We start from the raw sequence: 21,737 nt of genomic DNA, 5'->3' as shown, positions 1-21,737 counted from the left end.
GACATATGAACTTCAATTTACAAATATACTTCTTCATCCTCCATCATTTAACTGCCCTTCTAACAAGGTCATTGGATTCGGTGGCTTAGTGGTTAAGCGCCTCCAAACCTTGGGTCCTGGGTTTGAATCTCGATGAAGACTAGGATTTTGAAATTTAGGATTTTTGGGGCTACCCTGAGTCCACCCAACTTTTAATGGTTACCTGACTTAAGTTGTTAACCATTTGCAAAGAAACTGATGACCTTATCATCATCTGCCCTATAGATCGCAAAACCCCTTTTTAATATCCCCCAATCTGCCGCAACCCCTCCCCCCCCCCCCACACACACAGCGATAGAACAATACAGAAAATACAATCCATATTTTCGATGGTCTTAGGCGACCCCTGACAAAAACTTCAATCGACCCCTCAAGGAGTCGCGATCCACAGGTTGAGAACCCCTGCTTTACTCACATATACTGCTTTCTCAATAACTTGAAAAACCTTGTTTGACTGCATCTTAGAGCACACACTCACACAACAGAACAAGTACACGTGTTTTGTAATATCCTTACGTTAAGTGGAATAAATGCTGTCAATATAATCTCATATTTAACAAAGCCTCTTTGTATCTCGACTTAAGTCAATAACTTTGTCGTCTTGGCATTAGTGACGTTAAGCCTGTTCATTTGTAACTGCTGTCATCATAAACTTGGTAAATCTCTGGAGCTTGCGAGAAGAAATCAATACGTTTACTATTGGGTGCCTATTGGATGCCTTTTGGATGCCTATTGGGTGCCTATTGGATGCCTATTGGGTGCTGTTACGGTCGTAGCGCAGCACGGTGTGCATGAATAATGGTGCGAATTTGTGTAATGAATGGAAGTGATGTTGAAAAAGGGAAGCCGGGAGAAATTGACAGGAAGAGAAATGAAATGTTCGTATTTACATAACTTGTTGTAATATTAAAGTATTTATAGAGTAATAACCTGAGAGTCTATTATTATTTCAAAGAGTCTTGTGTCGTAACAGGTGCCTATTGGGTGCCTATTGGATGCCTATTGGATGATAATTGGGTGCCTATTGGATGCCTATTGGATGCCTATTGGGTGCCTATTGGATGCCTATTGGATGCCTATTGGGTGCCAATTGGATGCCTATTGGATGTCTATTGGGTGCCTATTGGGTGTCAATTGGATGCCTATTGGATGCCTATTGGATGCCTATTGGATGCCTATTAGATGCCTATTGGATGCCTATTGGGTGCCTATTGGATGCCTATTGGGCGCCTATTGGATGCCTATTGGATGCCTATTGGATGCCTATTGGATGCCTATTAGATGCCTATTGGATGCCTATTGGGTGCCTATTGGATGCCTATTGGGCGCCTATTGGATGCCTATTGGATGCCTATTGGATGCCTATTGGGTGCCTATTGGATGCCTATTGGGTGCCGATTGGATGCCTATTGGATGACTATTGGGTGCCTATTGGATGCCTATTGATGCCTATTGGATGCCTATTGAATGCCTATTGGGTGCTTATTGGAAGCCTATTGGGTGCCAATTGGATGCCTATTGGATGCCTATTGGGTGCCTATTGGGTGCCAATTGGATGCCTATTGGATGTCTATTGGGTGCCTATTGGATGCCTATTGGATGTCGATTGGGTGCCTATTAAATGCCTATTGGATGCCTATTGGGTGCAATTGGATGCCTATTGGGTGCCTATTAGATGCCTATTGGGTGCCTATTGGATGCCTATTGGTCGCCTATTGGGTGCCTATTGGGTGCCTATTGGATGCCTATTGGGTGCCAATTGGATGCCTATTGGGTGCCTATTGGATGCCTATTGGATGCCTATTGGGTGCAATTGGATGCCTATTGGGTGCCTATTGGATGCCTATTGGGTGCCTATTGGATGCCTATTGGGTGCCTATTGGGTGCCAATTGGATGCCTATTGGGTGCCAATTGGATGCCTATTGGATGCCTATTGGATGCCTATTGGATGTCTATTGGGTGCCAATTGGATGCCTATTGGGTACCTATTGAGTGCCTATTGGATGTCTATTGGATGTCTATTGGGCGCCTATTGGATGCCAATTAGTTTATTATTGGGTGCCTAATGGATGCCTATTAAAGTCTATTGGGTGCCTATTGGATGCCTATTGGATGCCTATTGGGTGGCTATTGGATGCCTATTTGATGCCTATTGGGTGCCCATTGGATACCTATTGGATGCCTATTGGGTGCCTTTTGGGTGCCTATTGGTTGCCTATTGGGTGCCTATTGGATGCCTATTGGATGTCTATTGGATGTCTATTGGATGCCTATTGGATGCCTATTGGATGCCTATTGGGTGCCTATTGAATGCGTATTGGATACCTATTGGGTGCCCATTGGATGCCTATTGGATGCCTATTGGATGCCTATTGGGTGCCTATTGGATGCCTATTGGATGCCTATTGAGTGCCTATCGGGTGCCTATTTGATGCCTATTGTATGCCTATTCAATTTTTTTTCATCTTCTACAGCTTCATTGAAATAACTTGATCAGCTGGTGGCCGGTATGAACAGCTAATTTTTAAAAAATTAGTAAAGTTTCTTTTTCATACTTAACGATCTATACAGAAGATGATGTAAAGGTCATCTGTTTCTGTGTCTTACAGTTAACGATGGTGTCATGTGGCCAGTACAATGACCAACTGCCTTTTATTTACTTAACTACTGTTATGTAAGCATTAAACCTATGTAGACTCAAAGGCGTCCAAAGATGCCAAAATTAAAAATTTCGGTCTTAACCATGATTCGAACGCAGAACCCCAACTTGTAAGCCAAGCTCTTTATCGCTCTGACACGTACCTCGCATGATTAAGTAATAAGTAAGACATATCATGATAGAGAGAGAAAAAAGGAGACATTCAGCCTTTACCTTGCATGATTAAGATCATCATAAAGAGAAAAAAAGAGACATTAAGCCCTCACCTCACATGACATATCATGATAGAGAGAAAACAGAGAAAATTGTAATAGGTATAAATAATTAGAAGGAAGAAGAAAAAAAAAGAGATTGAGAGATAAAAATAAAAACCGGAGATAAAAGAGACCGAAACTTATTGTAAAACATACACGAACAAGAAAAAGAGAAAGAGTATAAGTGATAGAGAGAAAATCAGAAATAAGGAGAGAAAGAATAAAACAAAAAAAGAAAAAAAAGACAGACATAATCGAGAGATCAGAAGAGAAAGCAAAAAGAGAGAGAGAGAGAAAGGGATAAAAAGACATAAATATCACGATTTAAAAAGAGAAAATAAGAAGGAAGAAAAACATTAAAAAACAGATAAAATACAGTAGACGGGAGTAAAAAAAGACATAAAAAAAAGAAAAAAAAATGATGAAAGAGAAAAATATTTTAAAAGAAAAAAAAAAGTGAAAGAGAAATGGAAAAAAAACGACAATGAAAAAAAGGAGAGAAAAAAAGAAAACGTAAGAAAAGAGAAAGAAATAAAAAAAAAAGAAAGAAGTGAAAGAGGCAAAAAAGATAAAATAAAGAAGAGGAAGTCAAATAACAAAAGGGAGAGACTGAGATCAGAAATGCTAAGAGCAAAACCTGACGTAAAAAAAGAAATTATAAAAGGAGACATTGGTATGACGTAATAAAAGGAGAGATTGGTATGACGTAATTAAAATAGACATTGGTATGACGTAATAAAAGTAGACATTGGTATGGCGTAATAAAAGTAGACATTGGTATGACGTAATAAAAGTAGACATTGGTATGACGTAATATAAGTAGACATTGGTATGACGTAATAAAAGTAGACATTAGTATGACGTAATAAAAGTAGACATTGGTATGACGTAATAAAAGTAGACATTGGTATGACGTTATAAAAGTAGACATTGGTATGACGTTATAAAAAGAGCCATTGGCATGACATAAAAAAGTAGACATTGGCATGACATAAAAAAGTAGACATTGGTATGACGTAATGAAGAAGACATTGGTATTACGTAATAAAAGAAGACATTTGTATGACGTAATCTAAATCATTGGCATAAAGTAAAATTTTTTTTAAAGTTAGTACATGGAACATACATTCATATTATTCTACTTCCTCATGGGATCTCTTTACTGGAAACTTAGAAAACACTAACAGACAAACATATATACACACACACTTACCCGGTTTCCTGTACATTTAACACACAATAACAGGCTTTTACATTAACAAATTATTAATTTCTAACATTATTCTAGTGGGTAAAACAAAAAATCTTCATGTTGTGCCACACTGGATCTATGCAGTCAAGGTTTGCTGAATTTGTTTTTTAGTGCATGGTCCAGAGGTTTTGAACCCGCACCCTTGTGCTATCACTTAGACATATTGCTTTACTAATTCAAGAAGAACAAATCAAAGACATATACGACTACACTATTTAGATTTGTCATTTTGACTCTAATGTTTATGTGAAGGATTTACCAGAGTTATCTGCGTTTTAATCGATTTAACAATAAATTTTTGCCTATACGTTGAAGACTGGCTTTAAAAAAAATATTGACAAGCTGCTGTCAGTTTGATAAATCAGAATAGAAGTCCGTAATTTTAAGTATATACTAAGACTAAGACTAAGACTGCTTTATTGATCTTTTCTCATATAAAGACAACACAACAGAAACACATAAATACTAAAGACACAACATAAAGAGTTCATTCAGCGACTACAGAGGAAACATCAAAAGATACAAGAACACTCTTACGATGAACGCGTTTATTTCAACCAGTTTTCATATCTTCATTATTTTAGGCATTGTGAACAGCGAACAGGGTAAGATTATTCATGTTTATATTGTTGTAGCTCCAGTGGTGGACTGAAAGGGTTAATGTGTGTGCGGCCTACTGATACACATGACTCAGGCCAATCACACAGGTCAACAATCAACTTCAATAATATGTGTCCAGCTCTAAGTACAGAAAAAAAAAACCGTCTAAAGTGACCTCAAGGTACTACTACTACTACTGTCTTCGGCTGCCTAAAGGATACTACCGACTAAAAGTCAATTTAGTCATTCTTACTTCCTTTTTTTCAATCAATGACCCGAGGTGAAGAAATAACAAGCAATGTCAACCGAGACTGTGACAGTTGGAGAGGAACAAAAGCCACCTACCCAGTCCACAATGTCCGCCAGTCCTGCTTACCAGTATCTAAAATATTCCAATATTTTCTTTCACTATTCTTTGTATTGTTTGTAAGCACTAGATTCTATTAGAAAGTTTAGCATCCGAAGGGGGGCAGCGTCTGAGTTTATGTGATAACACAAACTCTCTTTGTAATCTTGTTTGTATTTCGCTTGTTTTGCATTAAGATTTGTTTCTTATGTGATGAATAGCGATACAAATGTATACTCACTATCTATTCTATGGGCTTGTTTTTGAAGAAAAAAGAAATGGACACAATAGAATGATACAATAAATGTGGAACAAAAGCCAGCAACCAAGTTAAAAATGTCTGACAGTCCCGCTTATCAGTAAATGAAATATTTAAATATTTTCTTTCCTAACACTATTTCTTGTCCTGTTTTCAGAGCCAGATGGCCCGCTATTCCCTTCCCAAGTAGAGGTTTCTGTATGGTATTCACATTTCAACCTATGGTACATTTTTTGTAACGGAGTTCTGATTGCATTAAACAAAGTAATTTTTTTTTCTGTCGATCTTAATCATAAATTTACATTACCAAAGAGAAATAAATATAGCACTGAGTATTAAGACTCATATATTTTAATAGAGTTATGAGACGAACTAATTAATAGAATTATGAGACGAACTAATTAGCAAGAACTTTGAAAGTGATATATAATTGGACGTTCTAAAAAAATAAGATAAGATATACATCAACACTTTCTGCTTAGACGTCCCACTAAAAACATTTAGCAACAGAGTGAAACCACTAATATTAGTCTCTAGTTATTGTCACTAGTGTATATAGTTGAGCACTCCTAATCTAGTACATGTATTTTGTTTCATATCAACATGATTTATTTCCTGCTATAATAGTAATAATACTGTTGTAACCCTGCCTTGCACCAGTGCTTCAGGTGCACACTAGCGCACTGTTGAACGTAAACAGGAAGACACAAGGATAGAGACATAGACATAAATAAATTTAGACTGGAAGTAGAAAGTTATTTTTATTTGGGGGAAGTCAAATATGTTTGATGTACTATATCTATGTGAAAAACAAACGGCGGCTATTGAGCTATAAATTCTAGGACTAACATTTCAGCCAATATATAATTATGATCTTTAGGTTTGAAAAGTACAAAACTGCCGTATTCCCAATATTTTGCCTTTGTTTCATAATCAAGACATAGGCAAATATATATAGGTTTGTGACATGGCTTCTTTATTAATGTATGGCGGTCGTCTTATTGATTCAAATTGTTAGAATTAGTTTTTAGTCAAAAACGTCAAAGAAAATGAGCAGAACGTGCTCTAATGTTCGTAGTACGATAAGCCAGAGGATACATTCTAAAGGTTGAAAAAAAAATGAAAATTATACACAGTAACTTTCAGTTTCAGTAAGTCAGAATAATTCAGTATCACTGTGACTGTAATTGTCACTAATTTAATATTGATAGATCTAAATCTAATAAATATGACTAATATTTGTAATAAATAGGTCTAATAATTTTCATACTTTTTACTACTAACTATTAAACTAGTCAGTCTATCATCTATGCATGCAGACTATAGACTAGATCTAGTATAAGTATAGATTATAGATATAGTGACAATATAGTCCTAGACTATTTATATACCAACTATAGACTAGATTATACAGATTACAATTATAGTTTATAGTGTAGTAGTATATTACTAGTAGTAGGTAGTATTTTTTTACTGTAGTATTTATATAGACTAAATCTAAATCTAGTATTTAAAACTATTTATAATTATTTTAATTATGTAAATTTAATAAATTTTGTAGGCACAATAAGAGATATAATAATACAGAAGGGGTTCTATCAATTATATAGGCTATGGCTGAAAAAACAACAACTATAAATACTTTTAATTTTACACTGCACATAACTGCTGTATAACTCATACAAACTTATCTTTTCCCAAATGTTTCCCATAATAATTCTTACTTCATCGTCCAGTCTATATATATATGTCTATGGATAGCGAGAAGAACAGTGCATCAGGGATTGTGAAGAGTATGAATGTTTGGAAAACTAAGAGACCAACTTTTGTGCTGCCTGAAGGTTGTGGAAGAGACCTGAAGCGAAGCGGGAAAGGCTGTCGTTGGTCCACATTCGGGTTAAGAAGCAAAGGACTGGTATACTTAGTAGTGAGACTCTGAGTAAGCTGAAAGATGTTATGTGTTTGCCCTAGTGAATAAACACCTGTATTTATTTCCTGTTAAACTGTGTTGAGTTGCCTGCCTTTTCGTTAAGTGCCTACCCAAGAATTGCAACATAATTCAATATAGTAACAAAGAATTTACTCCAGTTATTTCAAGATTTATTTGCTAAGATACAATACGTCTATAGCGGTTTTGTTGTCTACCAGCAGTTTGGTGCTACAAGTCAACGACCGTCAACATAATGGCTAAACAAATGACTACCACACGAGGTATGATAGTTTCAATCAAAGACAGAAAGAAACTAGAAGATAGACATACGAATCCAACCTTAATCACCTTCAGTATACAAATGGGTAAACGCCACCACTGATAAAGTGAATGATAAGAGAAAGTCCATGAACAAGAAAAGGGGTTTAATGGGAGAAAAAAAGTTTCAAATAAAATAAAACATTACTGCCTGCGTTAATTCTAGTTGAGTGGTAAGATAAAAAAAACTGCTCCAGATAATATGAAACTATCAAGACATTGCTGCCTGCGTTAATGCTATTTGAGTGGCAAGGTCAACAAACTGCTCCAGATAATATGAAACTATCAAGACATTGCTGCCTGCGTTAATGCTATTTGAGTGGCAAGGTCAACAAACTGCTCCAGATAATATGAAACTATCAAGACATTGCTGCCTGCGTTAATGCTAGTTGAGTGGTAAGGTCAACAAACTGCTCCAGATAATATGAAACTATCAAGACATTGCTGCCTGCGTTAATGCTAGTTGAGTGGTAAGGTCAACAAACTGCTCCAGATAATATGAAACTATCAAGACATTGCTGCCTGCGTTAATTTTAGTTGAGTGGTAAGATCAACAAACTGCTCCAGATAATATGAAACTATCAAGACATTGCTGCCTGCGTTAATTTTAGTTGAGTGGTAAGGTCAACAAACTGCTCCAGATAATATGAAACTATCAAGACATTGCTGCCAGCGTTAATGCTAGTTGAGATCCACAGTTAAAGAAAGCTATCAGAATTAGTAGCTAGCGCAAAACCAGCGAAGACAAGGTATTAGTTCAATCATGTGGTGCCGCCAACAGAATAGTCATAATGAGAGTTGGCAGTGGTTCAGGACAATGTCTAACGACGCCATAACAGTGTTTTAAAGGTATGAAAAGAACGCTGGCCAAGAAGATTCCGGAAGAGGAAAACGTGGGACCCGTTGTACGATGTGACAACTGGTGTTAAATCTGCACGAGGGTTCTCAACCTAGACAGGAAAAATGTGCCCTAAGTAGTCCTCTTGACTACCAGGAAAACATTCGCCAGTTAAAAAAACGGAAAATCGGCTACCAATAACATGACCACCACGTGACTGCACATGCCAAAGCTCTCTTACTTTTTGTTATGTCCTTTATGAGCTCACATAAAACTCACCGTATTTATTTAATGGAACACTTGAAAGTCAAGAGGCTTTTAACAGGCGGAATGACGCACTCGATTCATCCCCCAAATACAAGTAGCTACGTCAACCAGACCATATTAGTACCGGAGTGGGTGCTCATTCGACTTACAAAGATAAATGGACCGAGCAACTGATTACTGAAGTTAAATCTATCAAGACCAGAAAAAGAAAATAATTTGTCTGAAACAGCGATAGGCATGTATTTATATTTCGTATCTCATTAAGCAAAAAGTTCTGTACTAACTTTTCTATTCGAATTTTTTTTTTTTTTTTTTTTTTTTACGCGTGACTTTTCTACTCCAATTTTTTTTGGTTTTTTGTTTTTTTCGCGTGACTTTTCTATCCCAATTTTTTTTGGTTTTTGTTTTTTTCGCGTGACTTTTCTATCCCAATTTTTGGTTTTTGTTTTTTTCCCTTGACTTTTCTATCCTAATTTTTGTTTTTTTTCGCGTGACTTTTTTATCCCAATATTTTTGGAGTTTTTTTTGAGTGACCTCCTATCGATCTACTTGTTAAGTTTTTTTACCATATATCAAATTGTTAACTGCTCACATGGCGGAAAATATTCCATTTATTCAACACGACCGCAATAAAAATTTTGTAACTAAGTCATCTTTGCTCACAAACTTGTTCAATTTTTTTCGGTTTCTCTGTATTTCCCTCTTTACCAGAATTACAAATTACGAATTTCTTTCTGTCTTGTCATTTTCTGTTTCATTATATCTAAACTTTGCATCATTGTAATTAGTAGCATCTGTCATTTATTCTTCTACTTCTATTGTCAGATTGCTCCTGGTATCCACCATGTGTTACATCTCTAGCACTTGCCACATGTCAGGCTCTCTTATAAATTTAACTCAGTCGATTTACCCTCGTACTTTCCATATAGCATTCTTTTGAACTGTGACCTCTTTTACCAAACTTCAAACATGCTATCATTTACATTTCTACACCAAAATTCTTGTTTGTAGTTTCAGCAGCTACCGTAATAAGGATGTATTTGTAGTCTTAAAGACTTCGTTTACTTGTAACATGTCTGTCACGAGTCGATTCTGTGACCTATTTCGCCCAGTTTCTAGAAACGAGGTCAAACCAGTGCAACTGACTAGCGTAAACAAGTTAATTTTCGGTATCCAATCACAGAAAGATTTTAAGGGATAGAAATAGCACACGTCAGCTTCTAGAAGGTTAAAGCTACTAAAATAATTAGGGGAGAAGTTTCCTTGATTCTGGAATGTACGATTAAGAAAGGTATAAATTAAGGGAAAGTCATTTAGACGGTGTCCTTGCTTAGTAGTAGTTCTTGTAGAGCGATGGTCATCGATTAGTCCTCGATTAGTAATGGTTATAAGTTTTGTGATATTAGCGGGTCCATTAATTAAAGTTTTATTAGTTGAAGTTGAAGTTATAACTAAGTGAAGTTTCATGTATCTTCAAGTTTTATTAATGAAGGATCAAGTCAAGTTGTTGTTAAATTAAGAAGTTAATTTTATGTGAAAGTTGAAGAAGTATTATTGGAGAAATTTTAATAAAATACAGAGAGATGTTTCTTTCTTCATTTCATTGAATTGTCAAGTTTGATAATATAATCCCCGGCAAGTGTGATCGTCACCATATCCTCCACTAAATAGGTCCTACCTTAATAAAGATGTATATGTAGTCTTAAAGACTTATATTACCTGTAACAAATCCTCCACTAAATAGGCCCTACCTTAATAAAGATGTATCTGTAGTCTTAAAGACTTCTATTACTTCTAACATATCCTCCACTAAATAGGCCCTACCTTAATAAAGATGTATATGTAGTCTTAAAGACTTCTATTACCTGTAACAAATCCTCCACTAAATAGGTCCTACCTTAATAAAGATGTATATGTAGTCTTAAAGACTTCTATTACTTGTAACAAATCCTCCACTAAATAGGTCCTCAAGACAGGAGGACAACGTATACATATTAAACGTTCTCTCTCTACATCAATTGCTTTTTTTTTGTTTCGTAAATCGTGTCAAAGATAACATACATAAAGATAATAATCTAACTATCTCCTTTTTCCACAATTTAGCGAAATTTTTCAGCAACTTTATACCAAATTAGACACTATGATTGAAGTTCTTGCACTGCAGACACATTTACATCTGAGTAATTAAAACAATATTTAATATAAGTGGTATTTAATGTTAATATTAATTGAATCAAAATTCATCGATCTAATTTAGTCTTGGTATGTGAAGTCATTAACAACAATGTTGAATTTATTTTCTGGCTCGTAGGTCGTTGCGCCTGCAAATTGCCTAAAATATCATCTACCCAAGGATGTTCGAGTGTCTCTAGGGAAGGTCAATAAAACGCACCAACAAATTATCTACGTCTCAAGAGTAGACAAGCATGAAGATTTTCAATGGTATGAGTGGCCAAACGACATCGCAATTGTGACACTGTCCACTCCAGCCAAACTTGACAAGAATGTGCAGGTATGTGTTTAACTCGGCCATCTTGAGGCGCACGTAGAACGCATGGTTCTTCTAGGCCAGCACAACGATCAGCCACCTTGACATTTTTTTTTCAATCAATGTTCATTTCCATTACAGTTGTTTTTATTTATTTCTGGGGCGCCCAAAAAATCATTCGGTTCGCTAGTAAAGAACAATATATATATATATATGGGCGCCTGTAGGGTGGAGCAAATTGATGCATTTTAACCCCCCCCCCCTTTAGAATTCTTAGAAGTCAAATTGTAGTCATTTTTTTAATCATCAAATCAATTAAATTCTAAGTAGTAATTGAACAAGTAGTACCTCCACTGAAGTACATTGTTAGGATAAGGTAATGCAATAGTAGACTAGCCTAGGCTTATCGGGAATAGATCAATGACCTTGAATGTGCACCTTTCTAGATTCTAGAACCGGTAGCCAAATTTTGGCTTATTCTTTTAAAAAAAATATTCTAAGTAGCAATTCAACAAGTTGTGCTTCCACTGACCTACAACGGTAATGATAACGTAATATTGTAATTAACTCATATTGGCTAATCAGGGGTTGATGGCCGACCATGTAAGTTTTACTATGGGCTTGCAATTTTTTATACTATAAAACGTATGAAATATTCTTAGCACATTAGTCGAGACGATTTGTTTTTTTTTGCACATACCTTTAGTTATTATTATATTTAGTTAAGGCCTAGAACTAGTAGAATAGGTTACACATTGTTTTGTTGTTGTTGTTGGGTTTGTTGATGGCAATTGTATTTGAGAAGGCTTCATTAGCGTGACGCACTGCCTGTGTCTAACGTCATTGTCATCGAATACATTAAGTAAATCTAGATTTGGACAAAAGTACACGAACAAGGCTTCGATGGCTGGCCCTTGATGGCTAGCATTCAGAACTGTTTTCATGACAGTATTAATGAAAACTATTCTAAAGCAGCTGTAGTCCGTAGGGCGTCTCAGAGATTTAACCTTGTAAGTGAAAACAATCAAACAGCACATGTGTAACAAATGTCTGCTGCTAATGTGTGTCTACTTGGTCTTTTTTATTCTCGTCATATGCTAATCGCTTCTTAAACCAGTTTTACCAATGTTGCAATCTGTCTAACATATTCGCCACTCATCGGCACATCAGCAATCTAATTTATTCATTCAAAAACTACACTGACCAGGCTGAGAAACACTTCAGGGATGGCATTCTGAGTCAGGCGAGACAACTTGCAGACAAACTTGATACTGAGTTGGTGCTGCCGAGAATTAGCGGTCAACTCACACACACCTAAATTAAAGTACATGTTTGGATTTTTTGGAGTTATTACAAAAACATATCCGTAATCTGATTGGTTATTTTCTTCATTGACGTCTCACTTTTCTAGCAGTAATAATTGTTTTAACTCTTTCATAAAAGGTGCTATAGCTGGAATAGGAAGAAGAATTTCCGCTTAGTGCATGATCCGAGTTCATCGACAGTTTGTCCATCACCACAAGAAGCAATTCATTAGTAAAGCTATTGACAGTTTCGGCAGCAATGGTTGGAAATTACAATGTTTGTTACATCGACCTTAGGGATGCACGGGCCGCACGGATAAGCTTAACAACGCGTACAGTTAATAGTTCCTTCACATGTTTAATATTTTATTGAATTTAAAACAAGTATTTACAGTGCACCTATCTTCGTGTCTCCAAACAGGCCCACTAGGAGTAGAGCTTTAAGTGTTTCTTTTAAAGCGTTTCTGTACTCGCTTTTAAAGCTTTTGTTTACGTTCTTACAAATCAAGTTTGTCCAGCCGTAATTAGATCCCACTTCTGACACCAGGTGAAGAACACTGTGAAGGACTTCCCGATACTGTCACATTGTATATATATATAAAGAAAGAAATAGAGATAAGAGAGAGATTTTAGAAGGATAGGTTGCCATTGTAAACTTATGGTATATGGTACACAAATAATAACTTAATGCTCCTCTTGTCACCACTACACGTTTCCAGGGGGAAAGCAAATCTCGCAGCAGTATTATTTTTAATTCATCGTCATCTTTTTTGTCCACTTTTAGATTATTTCGTAATGTCTGAAATTCTCAAGCAGTATTTCTAATACTTTTTATGTCATCGAGACATTCATGTTAATCAGTGACTTAAACTCTGGCAAGTTCTGGTCTTCCTAGCAAATCCAGCAAACCCATTCTTTTCTCTAATGGTACTAGGAAAGAAGGAGCACTGGTACGATTTTGTCCTAGGATATGGAATAAGAAATGCGCCTTTATCTTTGTGTCTTTCTGAGTATTGTTATGGTAGTTTTCGTAATAGTTATGAAGTAGATCTAGATCTAGGTCTATAATAATGAAGTCATTCTTACTAACTCATGGGGTTCGATTTCAACCAGACAACATATATTAAATTGTATGAATTAATTGATAAAAACTGTGTAACTTATAAAGAGTCTTTAATCCATAAAACGAAGGGGCACAGTCCATATATCAACAGATGTTTTTGACTACGCCATTAAAGAGTGAGTCCTTTACTTCTAACTGTCAAATAATCTCATCATTCATTATCCGGTTAATTAATTCCCTAGTTCCGTCTAAAGAGTCTATTTATAGTCTCGTCAAATTCCCGATGAACTAAACCTATAACAGTAAGTCATTAGGTTTGGTTTTTCTAGTTGTATATTATGGTTTAGTATTATTTCTAATTCAATTTTTTATTCTTCCGTCTAAAAGTTTCTCTAAATTCGGATAGAACATTTTGTAGCTGTTTCCTTTGTTTCTCGACAATTTGTGGACATAAACGAAGACATGTAAACTAATAATAATAATAATAATTTTTTTTATTATTATAGATTTTATATAGCTTTAATTTCATGCTTATAGCATGCTCAGAGCGCTTTGGTCCAATCTTATTTGTGGACCAGTAGGGTGGAGGAGGTATCTAGGAGTTGGTTTTCCGTGCTGCCTTTAGGCGCTCAGTAAACGTAACTCTGCCCGAGTCGGGTGTCGAACCTCGAGTCCCATTCTAGGTAGTCAAGACAAGCCAAGTTCAAGCGCACTTAGCCTCTCGACCACGCTTCCTAATAATAATAATAATCTTTATTGTCCGTGAGGAAATTTGTCTTACAAATTGTGCATTGCGCCAAGCAAAACATTGTAACTATAAAAAAAACAAAATGTACATTCATACCTGATTCACTCAAAATTTACATGTATAAAAATGTCAAAATCAAATTGTTTATATTTAATGATATGACTGCCAGGGGAATAAAAGAGTGTTTGTGTCTGTCTTTGCTATCGGTGTCTTGTGTTTTATTCGTGATGGTAAAATCACAAAATACTGACCCAAAGGGTGATTTTTTATTTCTTGAATCTTTTTAACTTTTTAATGGATGTTTGTCTCAAACAGCTGCCCAAATGGGGTTTGTTTTTTACCAATGACTTTACCAGCAGCATTCTATGTAGTTTATTTTTATTTCTAATGCTCAGATTGCCATACCAGGAAGTCATATTAAAATTAAAATATTGCAGATGTGAGCGTGATAAAACATAGCCAAGGCCTTTTCGCTAACATTAAACGAGGACAGTCTTCTCAGTAATCGTAATCTTTGCTGCCCTTTTTTGCTGATATAATCAGTTTTTGCAGTAAAATTTAGTTTATTGTCTAGGATAGCACCAAGGTATTTAAAGGTTTGCACAATTTCAATAGTCTCTCCAGCTACAGAAACAATATCATTTTCCTTCTTGTCCCTACGAAAATCGATTATCATTTCTTTGTTGTTTTTTTTACATTTAATAATAAAAATATATCTTTACAGTATTTTTCAATGTGTTCTATTTCTCTGAAATACTCATTTACCTCTGAGCTCTCTGAGAGCATGGCAAGAAGAGCCGCATCATCAGCGAATTTTGTGAAGGATTGAAAATCATTGGTGTACAAAATGAACCACCCCTGGGGTGCCCCTGTGTTAACTATGCGTGCAAATAAAAACCCATAGTTTACCCTTACCTTCTGAGGTCTTCGGGTCAAAAATTCATTTGCCCATAGTATTATATATGGACTCATCTTCAACGCTTTCACTTTTTTCCATTTTGCTAAATGAAGTTGTATTGTGTTGAAAGCTGATGAGAAATCAACAAAGAATAATCTTACATAAGTGTTCGGTAAGTCCAGAAGTTTGTAAAAAAAAAAAAACTAGATCTATTACTGGTCAAGTTTATCTTTTTCCTTTCTCAGGTAGCCAAACTTGCAGTTAATAGCTCTATCTATGTAGAGACATCGTGTATGACATACGGCTGGAGTGGAAGCAGGGTGGAACAAGTGTCAAAAACGCTGCTCTCAAAGAACGAGTGCATAGAGAGATCCTATAAAGACCTCCAGTATCCGTTAAGTTCTGGACTTATAATTTGTGTTTTAAACCGAAAAGGTAATAATAAAAAAAAATCTATAGAAAAAAAAAACATTTTTAAAAACAAAGTGTATCAGATCGTTAAGTACAGTTATCTATCTGAAAATTACGAAAGTTTTTCTCTCATTTTTCCTATAGAAAACGAAACTAATTAATTAGTAGTAAATGATTAACTAACTGGTTAATCTTTGAATTGATTTGTGTATTGTTATTGTTGTTATTGACTATGGACTTATTCAAAATTTTAACCTGAGTGCAGAATTGGAAGTGGGAGAAAAAAACGTGTCAAAATATAATAAAGGGACTAAATCCATATATATATATATATATATGTCACGTACGCTTAGTCTATATTTAGCTTGTCGGCAGAATTTTAGCTACCTCGGGAATTTTACATCACGCAGCAGAATTATGTTTTGGGATGAATGTGATTGGTTGGAGTTATTAATTATTTTACTTTGAGCTGCATTTATTGGTTGGCCATGCAGCGGATAGATGTTGGTCACGTGGTAACGCCCAAGCTTTGTAAGCTGACAGATATTACCGCCAGTCTTGTGCGGAACGTGTTAGATATTAGATGTACTAGAGTTTAGTGTAAAAACTCAAGAAAGAAGACATAATTATATTATTGTGTAGATCATCTATTCTATTCAAGTACATTTAACCACTGTAATTATTTGTGAATAGCTTTTCCAAGTTTTGAATTAAAGTATTTGTTATAGACGAAGAAAAGTTACTTCATTGAATATATAATAATATACTTAGATCATCTTGTCAACTGGCGACTTCTAGATGATCCTCTTATCAACTGTCGACTTCTATATGATCCTCTTATCAACTGGCAACTTCTAGATGATCATCTTATTAGTGATGATTTCTGAATCCTCGGTAAAAACAATCATTAATAGTGCGATAAAGATCAAGATAATCTTCAATAGACATTAGCACTATTAATGATTCGTGACAATATCTATACATAAATTCTTCTTATTGTTGTGAATATATATATATATCAATAAGCAGCATTTATTCCCCATATTTCGAAATCAAAGAATTTAAATTAATCACCTTCAATTTATGAACTAATTGTTTAATTGTTTTAAGTGTTTTCTGTCTTGTCTGGTACAATAAAAAGTTGCGTAATATGAGTGGACTTATTAGTAACCGCGTGTTGAAATGTGTGACCTTTTTTTTAAAAGAAAAAGAAAAGTCTTTCGGAAACTCGATTATGTATTGCAATTAAATTGATATTTTTTTGTTTCTAATTGTAACATACTTTTGGCCACTTTAGGGTTAGGTTAATATCCATATTCTTTAATCAGGTGATAACAGCGCCCCTTGTATGGGCAATTTAGGCACCCCTTTGTTGTGTGGTCCGAACAAGGATACTCTTGTTGGAATTGCGAAAATGATGGGTGTGTATTGCAAAGGTAGGTGTCTTTTTCAAAGCTTATATAAACAAACTGTGTCTGTCTGGATGGAATATTTTGCACGATATTTATCCAAGTTCCCATTTTAGGGTTAAGCTCACAATTTGCGAAACTATGTATTGTCGATGGACACAGGAATCAATTAAAAAAAAAACTATTAATAAGTTAATGAAATAATTTGAATGAGGAGACCTGTGATAATAAACACACTGTCATATTCAGTCAAAAAATCAGAGAATTGGGTTGTTTGATATTAAACAAGCAGAGTATTATTACGACCTATTACTATTTAAATACTTGTTTTGTGGTTACAACACATCTACCGTATACTATATTAAGCTTTGTTTTGACCTAAGTGATTTGTGTCCTAAAGTGTGCAGGAACCAGTTGGTGGGCGTATCTCTGGCAACTTCCTTAGGGTGTCCTAAAGTGTGCAGGAACTAGTTGGTGGGCGTATCTCTGTCAACTTCCAGAGGGTGTCCTAAAGTTTGCAGGAACTAGTTGGTGGGCGTATCTCTGGCAACTTTCTCAGGGTGTCCTAAAGTTTGCAGGAACTAGTTGGTGGGCGTATCTCTGGCAACTTTCTCAGGGTGTCCTAAAGTTTGCAGGAACTAGTTGGTGGGCGTATCTCTGGAAACTTTCTCAGGGTGTCCTAAAGTTTGCAGGAACTAGTTGGTGGGCGTATCTCTGGCAACTTCCTTAGGGTGTCCTAAAGTGTGCAGGAACAAGATGGTGGACGTATCTCTGGCAACTTCCTCAGGTTGTGCATTTCCAGATTCCCTTGCCCTCTCTCCCACCCCAGTATGCACAGCCCATTTTGCCGCTTATCCCCCATTTCTTGCTTTCCGACCTATAACGAAAATCGGTTTACGACAGGACAAATGAATCGAAACGTCTAATATATATATATATATATATATATATATATATATATATATATATATATTCATTATATTGTCACGATCTTCTCTATCCGGCCTTCTGTAAACACTTCCTAACAACACAACACATCTAAAACATTAACTTGACAACAAGAACTTCAATAAACAAGGTGGCGGTTTATTTACAATTACATCAACAACAGCCAATAAACACAATTGACTACACTAACTTCTAATGCTTTGCTACACAACAGAACTGCCTAACTAGTCACTACAAGTCTCTCTAGCTCGTACAGCTACAGGACTCACTTCGTAGCACACAGTCCTGACTGCTTGCTGTCCTGGACTCTACTGTCCTTTCTAACACACTGTCTCCTGTCTGTAAAGGCTATCTGGTCACATGACCATAACATTGGTCATAATGCGTGCATTAGCAGCAATGTTCCTTGTTCAACACCCCTTGGCCTGTCTGTAATGTCCCTAAAGTATGGACACATAACATTATTGTACATTTTTGGTATGTAATTAAAATAAAGTTGTTTTTTTTTACTATTTATTGTTTTCAATAAGACATATGTAAAATGTATGCAAAGGTTAATACTGTCTCACTGTCAAAAGATCTGATCCTAAGGTTTTTCGAACTCTAGGCGTGTACGTCTGCATGAACCAACCGTTCTGTCTGGATGAGGTACAAGTCAATGCATAAGTAGGACATTGCTATTTCCGACGAATCTGGCTTTCCCAGCGCATGGACTAGAATACATGGTCGAAGGTCGAGCACACCGTGAATCCCCACCATTGTCTTATATTGTATCAAGGTAACCTTGCAGGACTCGTCATTAATATAACAGTCCCTTGAGGATCGTTGCATAGGTTATCGACAGAGACGTGGAAGCTCTCTTTCAACTCCGCACCGTGCAATGGGAAAGCTCTCCATTACCTTGGACACTCCCACAGAAGTTTTGTTTTGCTATTCATTTAGCTTAATTACTTCCTCAAGTAATTGTTTCCACCCAGGGGACGAATTGAGGCAGAATAGCATAGCCTGGAAGGTTAATACCTGCTTACATCTAGATAAACTCGATGCAATAAATCTGCATTACCATTAAATATTTATTGGCCTCTTACAGTCGTAGAACGGATATGGTTCATCTCGAACACTTTTTCTTATAGCTATGGAGCCCTATTTCGGAGAGATATTCCAATCTAATTATATCAATTGTATGAAGACTCACCAATAGTGAACGAAATAAAAAAGAACAGATTACGTTAGGCAGGTCACCTTGAAAGAATGTCAGATAACAGAGGGGCGAAAATCGTATACAGGCAAATCGTATACAAGCGATGGATAGATGACGTGGAAGCAGATCTGAAGCAGCTTGGGGTTAGGGCGTGGAGACGAAAGGCCCAGGAGAGATCTGAATGGAAGGATGTGTTAAAGCAGGCCAGAGCCCTCCATGGGCTGTAGCGCCACTGCGATGGTGGATGGATTCCAATCCACATTTATTGCAGATCAAGGTGGCTTTCGCTTTGGTGGTAGAGAAGCTAATCATTTTTCGTATGGCTAGCTTTTCTTTAAGAGCTGAGGCCCATGTTTTCTCGCTGTCCATAGCTTTTATTGGTCACCGTCTCTCTCCAACCATTGCGGTCTAGGGCTATGTCTTCCCAATGGTCAGTATCAATGTTCACTAATTTGATGTCCCGTTTAATTACATCCACGTAACGGAATTGGTGGCGAACAGTTTTTCTTGAGCCAGACGCGAGTTGCCTAAAGAGAATGATTTTTTGGGATGCGATAGTCCTCCATCCGGTGAACATGTTTTGAGTCACCGGAGGCGGCGTTGCCTGAGGACTGTAAAGAGGCTAGGTCGAGTGACGATCTCAGTATTGCATACTCTTTCTTTCCATGTAATTTTCAAGATCCTTCGGATGCAGCACAACCATCAAATAAGTATACATAAAGACAGTTCACGTGCCTTTAATTAATTGTTTGAGTTTATCCAATAAGAAGAAAAGTGTAATCAGCTAATATTATGCATATGTGTCATTGTGTTTTTATTGTTAATATTTCAGCAGGCCAACCCTCATTGTACACAGATGTTACAAGATACCGAGCGTGGATACTGCAGAGAATGTAAATTAATACTTCGCATGTAACAGCTTTACACAGAGAAAAACTAATGTATTTATTTCTATGTGTTGCAGCTGTTATTTATTTTTGTTTATTACTTTTCTCATAATAATAGTAAGGCTTATCTTCGAGTCAGAAGATTATAGAAGAAAGCTGTATTTCCCGTCGCTACGCAGCTTAAGCTGCCACCTACATATTTTGCCACAGATAGCGCAGGCATAACCATTGTCAGTCGCTAGTCGATTTAGATTTTCTCTTCGCGTCTACGTCTGTCCTCAGAGGTGGATTTTCTTTTTCCCATAATAAACAATTATTAAAGAAGACTAACTTGAACAAGAAAAAAAAGATACTTAGAATAAAAGGCGAACATAAGCCGGAAACATACGAGAATTAGAATGATAGGCGAACATAAGCCGGAAACATACGAGAATTAGAATGATAGGCAAACATAAGCCGGAAACATACGAGAATTAGAATGATAGGCGAACATAAGCCGGAAACATACGAGAATTAGAATAATAGGCAAACATAAGCCGGAAACATAAAAGAGTTAGAATAATAGGCGAACATAAGCCGGAGCATACGAGAGTTAGAATAATAGGCGAACATAAGCCGGAGCATACGAGAGTTAGAATAATAGGCGAACATAAGCCGGAAACATAAAAGAGTTAGAATAATAGGCGAACATAAGCCGGAGCATACGAGAGTTAGAAAAATAGGCGAACATAAGCCGGAGCATACGAGAGTTAGAATAATAGGCTAACATAAGCCGGAGCATACGAGAGTTAGAATAATAGGCGAACATAAGCCGGAGCATACGAGAGTTAGAATAATAGGCGAACATAAGCCGGAGCATACGAGAGTTAGAATAATAGGCGAACATAAGCCGGAGCATACGAGAGTTAGAATAATAGGCGAACATAAGCCGGAAACATACGAGAGTTAGAATAATAGGCGAACATAAGCCGGAAACATACGAGAATTAAAATAATAGGCGATCATAAGCCGGAAACATACGAGAGTTAGAAAAATAGGCGATCATAAGCCGGAAACATACGAGAGTTAAAATAATAGGCGATCATAAGCCGGAAACATACGAGAGTTAGAATAATAGGCGATCATAAGCCGGAAACATACGAGAATTAGAATAATAGGCGATCATAAGCCAAAAACATACGAGAGTTAGAATAATAGGCGATCATAAGCCGGAAACATACGAGAGTTAGAATAAAAGGCGATCATAAGCCGGAAACATACGAGAGTTAGTATAAAAGGCGATCATAAGCCGGAAACATACGAGAGTTAGAATAATAGGCGATCATAAGCCGGAAACATACGAGAGTTAGAATAAAAGGCGATCATAAGCCGGAAACATTTGAGTGTTAATAATAATAAGCAAACATAAGCCGGAAACATACGAGAGGTACAAAAAAACAGACGAACTTAAGTTGAAATAAAAGACTCAAATTTTACATTGGCTCTTAGAGCCGAGCTGACACATTCATGCGGGATATTTGAAACTAACAGAATTTTAAATACTAAGACTTGCGCTTAAAATGTCTTAGTGGCTTATTATGTGGGTCGTAACCAGATCTGAGTTTTCATGAAAATTAC

General features: G+C 36.3%; 1 protein-coding gene across 1 annotated transcript; it reads left to right on the top strand.

Moving 5' to 3' along the window:
• Positions 1-4,635: 4,635 nt before the first annotated feature.
• Positions 4,636-20,181, top strand: LOC106051129 (serine protease 28-like). Its single transcript, XM_056028301.1, has 6 exons — positions 4,636-4,810; positions 5,568-5,674; positions 11,075-11,275; positions 15,510-15,699; positions 17,004-17,111; positions 20,066-20,181. The coding sequence occupies exons 1-6, from the start codon at positions 4,744-4,746 to the stop codon at positions 20,128-20,130; spliced, it is 738 nt and encodes a 245-aa protein (XP_055884276.1). The 5' UTR covers positions 4,636-4,743; the 3' UTR covers positions 20,131-20,181.
• The last annotated feature ends 1,556 nt before the right edge of the window (positions 20,182-21,737 follow it).

This window comes from Biomphalaria glabrata, chromosome 5, assembly GCF_947242115.1.
Source record: "Biomphalaria glabrata chromosome 5, xgBioGlab47.1, whole genome shotgun sequence".
Taxonomy (NCBI): domain Eukaryota; kingdom Metazoa; phylum Mollusca; class Gastropoda; family Planorbidae; genus Biomphalaria; species Biomphalaria glabrata.
The sequence above is the reverse complement of the archived record's forward strand: the minus strand, read 5'-3'. Positions and strand labels throughout refer to the sequence as shown.

Coding starts and splice junctions, on each gene's coding strand:
- LOC106051129 (XM_056028301.1), top strand. CDS start 4,744: ATGAACGCGTTTATTTCAACCAGTTTTCATATCTTCATTATTTTAGGC. Junction 5,675..11,074: donor TTCTGATTGCATTAAACAAA/GTAATTTTTTTT, acceptor TCTGGCTCGTAG/GTCGTTGCGCCTGCAAATTG. Junction 11,276..15,509: donor AACTTGACAAGAATGTGCAG/GTATGTGTTTAA, acceptor TTCCTTTCTCAG/GTAGCCAAACTTGCAGTTAA.